General features: G+C 41.6%; 1 protein-coding gene across 1 annotated transcript; it reads right to left on the bottom strand.

The window, feature by feature from the left end:
* Nucleotides 1-1,885: 1,885 nt before the first annotated feature.
* On the bottom strand, nucleotides 1,886-7,078 carry LOC144599925 (interleukin-8-like). Its single transcript, XM_078411193.1, has 4 exons — nucleotides 6,957-7,078; nucleotides 6,556-6,685; nucleotides 4,514-4,593; nucleotides 1,886-3,411 (listed from the first exon to the last, which is right to left on the bottom strand). The coding sequence occupies exons 1-4, from the start codon at nucleotides 7,015-7,017 to the stop codon at nucleotides 3,392-3,394; spliced, it is 291 nt and encodes a 96-aa protein (XP_078267319.1). The 5' UTR covers nucleotides 7,018-7,078; the 3' UTR covers nucleotides 1,886-3,391.
* Between the last annotated feature and the right edge of the window lie 1,153 nt (nucleotides 7,079-8,231).

Raw genomic sequence — 8,231 nt, 5'->3', positions numbered from 1 at the left:
CCTCAGATGCTGGAATCTTGAGCAAAACACAAGGTGCTGGAGTAACTCAGCGGGTCAGGCAGCATCTGTGGAGGAAATGGATAGGTAACATTTCAGAACTGCACCCTTCTTCAGACTGATTGTGGTAGTGGGGAGAATGCTGGAAAGCTTTCTACCCACCTATAGTCATTCTGAAGATGGATCCCAACCTAAAATGTCACTAACCCATTTCCTCCACAGTTGCTGCCTAACCCGCTGAGTTACTCCAGCACCTTGTGTTTTGATCATATTGTATGTGGTTTTCCAGTTCAAAATTTGCCTTTGCCCCTGTCTGCTAATCACTGGCACCTTATTATGCAACCAGATACCAATGCAGTCTGGGCATTGGCATGCTGCTCCTGCACAACGTGGAAGGTCAGGGAGCTTCTGTGTGTTCCTTGAGGATATTCCTGTGGGTTGTCCGTCCAGCGGCATCTCCTGACAGACCCACCAGTGGGAACGGGAGCTGTGACTGCATGACCTCAGCATCATCCGGGAGACTGAGATAGGAATTACAGTGAGGTGGTCACACCTCAGTTGCAGGCAGGAAGAAGATGGGTGACCACCAGATAATGGAATAGGCAGACTGTGCAGAAATCCCCTGTGGCCATTCCCTTCCAAAACAAGTGTACCCTTTTGGATACTGTTGGGGAGTGAGGAGGGTGGGGGGGGGGGGGGGGGGGGGGGTGCCAGTCAGGGGAGAGCGGCAGTAGAAACTGCAGCAGTTACATCTGTGGCATCAGACCTGGCTCATGACTTTTGCGATATTGGTCATCCTCCACTTCAGATGCAATCCCTCCCTCTTTTGCAGGTCATCTCTGCCCCTTGCTTTCCCTCTCTCTTCATCCCTCCCCATCCCAGTTCTCCAACCAGTCTGGCTGTCGTACTGATTAAATTAATGCCTCGTTGTCGCCTTCCCCTACTTAACAATGATCTATTCTACATTTTCCTTGAACTACATCCCGTTTGATATCTCGTTTTTGTATCTTATCCTTCCATATCTCTGTGTCATCCTCTCCCCTGACTCAGTCTGAAGAAGGCTCTCGACCTGAAATGTCACCCATTCCTATCCAGAGATGCTGCCTCTCCCGCTGAGTTACTCCAGCATTTTGTGTCTACCAGCTACACTAGTCCCACCTGCCTGCGCTTGGTCCATATGCCTCCAAACAGTGTCAGGATGTCAAGCTGCAGCTTTATAGGACTTTGGTTCAGCCACATTTGACTGAAAGAAATCATCCTTTAATCGGTTAAATATTAAGGAAGACACTGAATGTAGATTATCTCTTCTTTCAATGACCACAGTGACTGAGTATCATTCTTGTAAATCACTTGAAGATGTAAAGTGTGGGTTATCAATATTCTAGGTATTGTCTGACCTGGGCTGCATGCAGCAATGTAAACTTGCTGTCATTTGAAGCATTGCACACATGATCCTTACTGCAATGAGGCAAACCTGCACTCACCCAACTTTGACTTACGTTGTACGTTTTGCATGTTGTACAATTTGTTGCTTGGATGACTATTTGGGTTCTGTATCTTTCCTTACATTCACCCTACCCACACAAATTCCCCATTCTACTCGCATTAGCCCCTTGGAATTTATCAGTATAGTATAAGCATTTTGTTTCTTGAATGATTAATAAAAAAACGAACCCCTTCATTCTCCTCATGCAAGCTCCTGGACTTAATCAGTGTTTTGTATACTCCAGCATCACTGCTTCCATTTTGCAGTGTGGTCCTCTTGGTGTGAGGCCTGGACCCGTTCAGACCCTTTGCACCGTTAAAGCAACTCCATGAAATCCCATTGGCATGAGTGATCCAGTTTATTTAACTTTCTTAAATACATTTGACAAACGTTCAACAAATTCATTCACATACATCAACTGTGCAGAATCACACCAAGTTTTATACTCAACACAACATTTTATTAGGACATGTTACATTTGGTCAACTGAACCCAGAAAGTGGAAAGTCACTTAGTACAAATGATTTCTATTAGTCACTGGAGACATTTTCCCTATTTACAAATTTCCATTTTTTCCAGTGAGCATGAGACTCTTAGCTGCACTACCTTTCAAAATGTATATGTTTTTCATTAAAAAATAATCTGCATCAAAAATTTGCTTTCACAGTCTTTGGCTCATTTTTCTTTAGTCAACTGATCAGTTTTGATTCTACTCTAGTCAGCATTCTAACTTCACAGATTCAAAAGTCTAATATTTACAGAGAAAGTCTTTCAGCTCCAGTTAAAATAGAAATGGTCAGAAATAATGTTGTAAGCTGGTTCCAATGTTATTTGCAGGCAAATAAATAAAAATGTATTTAAATAAAAATGTTTCTATTCAAACTAGAAGAAATATGTTTGATCACACTATTATCACTGAACTATGAACAGGATTTAAACTAGATTTGGAACTGTGCAAATTTTGCTTCATAGGTTAATTTGAGACAATGCTGTATTGCATCAAATCTACAGGAAAATGGAGGAATATGTTTAGTTAATTATTTATATCTTCATCATTCCACTTAGATTACATTATTGAAATAATAAGGATAATTATTTTGTGAACATAGAGGATATTTCAGCCTCTTGGTCCTGGTAAAATGTGCAGGATTAAGAAGACAGAACGATAACAGCTCATTTTCAACTCAGTGGGCGAGCTATTTTCTCATGCCAATGTGGGTGGCATGGAAGGTGGGGGGGGGGGTGGGCGGTGGTGGACAGGTATCAATGTTATTCAAGGAGTCCTCAAGCCAGTTTTAGAGTCAGCTGTGTGCTCATTCCAATCCTTCTCCAAACCCATCCATTGGATTTCCTTCTGGATCAAAACATCATGGAATCTAATGAACAAAACTACTGAAACTAACATCACCTCCCACCTTTCTTATTTCTATTACTAAATCTTAACAACAGGCACCTATTTCATTCAGCCTTTTCCACACATTTAAATGTCAACTTCAATTCCTCAGTATCTAGTTTGTTGATGAGAAGCTATTTCCGAATAATTGTGAAGAACTACAAGTCAATTGAATTCAGTTCCATAGTATCTTGTGATGAGATCAGAGTGGTACATGACATTACCACAATCTACTTCCATTACCACAGACATCAAGCAAGACCTCAGACCTGGCACAGTTTAACCACAAATATCAGGTGGTATCCTCTAGCAAACAGACATTATCACAGGAGGAAAGAAGTCCTGCCTTAGGATGAATGGTGAAATTATTTGGAGAAGACAATGAAGAGGAGACACCAGAGTGAACACTAGGAAGGTGACATCAGAGAGACAATATCCGTAGCTGATCTTCCTTCATTCTCCTTCAGATAACTTTGGAATGGAATTGAATCTTCCAGATTGCAGTTTCACTTTCTTTAATTCCAGCGTCTAGCATCTGAAATAAAGTTGCATAATTTATAGAGTTACCTCCTTTAAATACAGTTTAAAGTGTTTGCAGCAACACAATTAGGTGAATTGTCAAACTGAGTTTCCACAAAATGATTAGATTGCTGAGTACAGGATGCTCATTAGCTGATGCAATATGTAAGATTCAAAATGCATGGCTCAGCATTCAATAACATACAATTTATTATACAATTGAAACTATCCAGGTGTGCAGATAGCAAAACCTAACTTACATTTAGACACTGTTAGTTCAGCGCTAGGTGACACATGCTAGTGTGAGGCAACGAGCATCATCAACTGTAGAGAGTGGAACCACTATCCTTGGTATTCAATGACATTACTGTCACTGACTTCTGCAGCACCATTGGATGTCCACTGACAATAAAGTCAACTGGACCATCCACATAGGTGCAGTGGTAACAAAAGCAGGTCAGATATTGGTTATCCTGCAGCCTGTGAGCCTCCTACTGTCAACCATCTATCACCCTTTCGGCCATCTGCATGGCACAGCTCAAGAGTATGATGAATACTCTCCACTCTTCACTTGCCTGGATTATGCAGCTCCAACACCAATCCAGGACAAAGCATTCTGAATGCTTAGCAACCTATCCAGCGCCCAAAACTTTCACTCCAGCACCACCAGTGTTCTATGGCTGTCGCCTGCAATGAAGTTCACTGCTAAATAATGTATACCTAATATCCCTTTTTAAAACACACATCTGTCCTTCATTGGTTGGTCTCATATAGATCCTAAAGATATGCCATTCTTCTCAGCATTGTGGTCAATGAACTTAAAATCACCCATCTTTTCTGCATTTGGTAGCCTTGCAATGACTAACCTCTGCTGAGAGAATTGGCTCTGAGCCAACGGTAGTCAGATGGTTTACTGACAGTGTGGGTTATGCCTTTCACATGCAGAAAGGGTGCTTGAGTAAAGTAACAGGGTGCCAAATGCAAGTGGGATCATTCAGCAGGGAGAAGCAGACAGCGCCCTCTACCACAGAGGACCGGACTCACATGGCAAAAATAAATCACTGTATCTACATTTATTCAAAGGTGGTCTGAATTGTGGCCAAACAACAAATACTAACCTTTTCTCGCATTTATGAATGCCTGCAACCACTTGGCATCAGGATCCACACATACTCTCTTCTTATTTTTCAGAGTGATGCTGTGAAGAGAAGGTGACATTTAAAATCTAATTCACAAAATTGGACGTTAGCCACTGAAGTTGAGAATCCATTGAAAGGATTAAAGAAATTTGTTGAAATCAACCTATATTGCGTCTATATTGCAAATTCTAACTAAGCTCTCAAATGACTATAGATGAGAAAGAATTTGGATATTTGGCACCCAAGATAAAGACCATACTCAAATTGTTTGGCCTTGAAATTTGCCTATGTAATGAACAGAAAATACCTGTTATGCAGTATTTTGTGTGAATGAATTTTACATGCTTTCAATTGAGGTTAACACCAGTAATTAATAAGATTTTTTATCTGCACTGAGGAGTTCATATACACTCATTCTGTTTTGTATGGAATCAGGGCAACAGAAAGACATCAGTGGTTTGACCAAGAATAGATAGCTCCTCTGTCCCTCCCTTCCCCTCCTCCTTCCCAGATCTCCCTCTATCTTCCTGTCTCCACCTATATCCTTCCTTTGTCCCACCCCCGACATCAGTCTGAAGAAGGGTCTCGACCCGAAACGTCACCCATTCCTTCTCTCCCGAGATGCTGCCTGACCTGCTGAGTTACTCCAGCATTTTGTGAACAAAGTGGTTTGACCAAGTTCACTTCGATGGAATTTTTTTTAATCACAGTATTGGCATAATAGTAACAATATTGGCATTATTTACACCCTAAAGTCATAGAGTCACAGAATCGTAGATTGATACATGATGGAAACTGGCCTTTGACCCATCTCATTCATGACGACTAAGGTGGCTACCTGAGTTTGCTGCATTTGCTGCATTTGACCCAGGTTTCTCTGAACTTTACCTAACCATGTATCTGTCCAAATGTCTTTTAAATGTTGTAATTGTGCCACCTCAATAATTTCCTCTGGCAGCTCAATCTACATATTTACCAGCCTCAAGGTGAGAAACATGTCCCTCAGGTCCACTTCAAATTTTTCCCCTCTTAAACATATGTCCTCTAGTATCTGACTCCCCCAGCCTAGAAATAACATCATGACCATCTATCTTATGTCATCCCTCAGCCTCCAGGGTAAACTGCCTGCCTATCCTGTTTCACCTCATACCTCAAGCTCTCCAATCCAGGCAACATCCTCGTAAATCCTTTCTGCATCCTCTCTAGCTTTATCCCATTCTTTATCCCATCAAAGGCTATATATGTGGAGCAGCTCATTGTCATAGCTAGTAAAGTAGCCATGACAATGTGCTGCTCACATATACAGTCTTTGCTATACCCCACATAGCTAGGGTCACAGTTTAAGAATAAGGGGTAGGCCATTTAGGACAGAGATGAGGAAATACTTTTTCACTCAGAGAGTTGTGAATCTGTGGATTTCTCTGCCACAGAAGGCAGTGGAGGCCAATTCACTGGATGTTTTCAAGAGAGAGCTAGATTTAGCTCTTCGGGCTAAAGGAATCAAGGGATATGGGGAAAAAGCAGGAACGGGGTACTGATTTTAGATGATCAGCCATGATCATATTGAATGGTGGTGCTGGCTCGAAGGGCTGAATGGCCTACCCCTGCACCTATTTTCTATGTTTCTAAAACTGCTGCTTCACAACTCTAATGATTCAGGTTCAAAGCTGACCTCTGGGTTTGATGTTTCCTCGCTGACTAAATGGGTTTCCCTTGGGTGCTCCATGGGTCTCCCACATTACAAAGAAATGTGGGTCAGTAGACATATTGGCCAAAATAAATTGCTCCAAACATGTAACTGAATGGTAGAAGCTGAGAAGAATTGTTGGGAACATGGTAAAAAATAAAATAGGATTATTGTAAATGGGTTCTTATCTTTTGGCACAGACTCAGGGAACAAAAGGTCCTGTTCCCGAGCTGTGTGACTCTATTTCACGATGCCATTGGATAAAGTTCACAGGTTTTGAATAAACATCAGAGAGGAAGAAAGGTTAAGTTGATCCTCTGACTTGTCTACTCACATTATCTCAGTTGTTTCGCAGTGAGATCCTGGGGGGATGTATGCCAATCTCAGGATGAATCGTGGACGAATAAAAGCAGAGGTGGCCCGAATACACCGGCAACGTCCTTGTCCTCCTAGGATCGGAAAACCTGAGGAAAGGTTGCATTCATTCAGATTGAGTTATTGTTACAAAATGCAGCAAATCCCAAAAAATTATATTAAACTGCAAGGAATTTGATTTTCAATTAACAGGATTTCAATATTGCTCACTCATGCATGGTATTACAGACAACATTAAACACTGTTGGCAGTCTACTTGCTTTTCCAAAGTAAGCGACACATGAACCATAAGTCAGCCAATTTATGGTACTGCTACAGTGCAATAAGGAATAAACCGCAGGTACAGACATCTCAACATACCCTGTGTAGTGATGGCACACAGAAGGAGGATGAGGATGGTCACACTGGCTGTTCTGTCCATTTTCCACTTTGTGCCGCTGATGAGATGTCTGCTGAAGGATCTTCTGGCAAACGCAGTAGCTCTCTGCTGAATCAAGTTCTGCTGCTGAGGACCAGTCAGCTCCTATTTATGGGGATTCTACTTTCCATACATCATGTCCTGCAGTGCAAACACCCTGACATCCTGAGGAAGGAATTCCCCTGATCTCGAGACAGTTCTTCTTTCCCTTTGGCAGTTTCATATTGTAACACATGCGTGGTTCACACTGTAGGTGAATTAAATGTTACAACTGGCAGTGAGTGGGTTATGTATGGTCTTTTTGTTTTAGATTTTATGGAAGTGGTGTGCAATACATATTTGGCGAAGTGAAGTTGCAAAATGAACCAGCATTAACTCTCAAGAAAGTGACATTTGATGAGGAACAGAATTCAGTTTCAGTTTTCACTTCTTGCTCGCTGACAAATTCCACAGCTTAGGAGAACACACTGACAAAATGGTACATTAAACCTGTCATTTTTTAGGAAATACCCCTCCCTTTCACAGCCTGCACACTACAGGGAGTCGTTTGGCACCTTGGTGCTGCAGGTTTGTAAAATAGCCACAATTAAGGATAACATTGGATCCAATCCCCATTTTGAGAGAAGGGTCAGCATGTTGCTGCAATAACTTCCAACTCCTGCATTGAAGTATCTTCAACATTATGTAAATTATTAAGATGTTTTACTTTGCTCTCAGACACTGCCTTGTTTCCTTTTATTTCAAGAAGCTATTTTTAACAGGGTTAGAGTGGAGCCAGGACTTTACAGTGAGTCATCCGTGGCAAAATTTAGTTAATTGTGCAAGGGTGGTTCTTTCCCAAACAAACACTTTCATATTGCCTGCTGACTACGTCAGTTCCACGTTTTGAAACTAAACCAATAGACAATGCCTTTATGCAGACTTGCTGGTGATTTTTGAGATAATAATAGCAAGGACATTTGTGAAACTTATGATTTACAAGAATCGTGTCTGCCTGGTGTTATAGATCCTTTCTGTCCATCATGCCTATGCCTTCTTCATCTTCTTATCTATCTGTCCTGCAACCTTCTAGGATCTGTAAAGAAAGGAACTGCAAATGCTGGCTTATACCAAAGATAAACACAAAGTGCTGGAGTAACTCAGCGGGTCTTAAAGAAGGGTTCCGACCCAAAACATCACCCATCCTTTTTCTCCAGAGATGCTGCCTGAACTACTGA

This window comes from Rhinoraja longicauda, chromosome 1 (assembly GCF_053455715.1).
Source record: "Rhinoraja longicauda isolate Sanriku21f chromosome 1, sRhiLon1.1, whole genome shotgun sequence".
NCBI lineage: Eukaryota > Metazoa > Chordata > Chondrichthyes > Rajiformes > Arhynchobatidae > Rhinoraja > Rhinoraja longicauda.
Note: the sequence above shows the minus strand (reverse complement) of the source record. Positions and strands in the feature narration are given on the sequence as shown.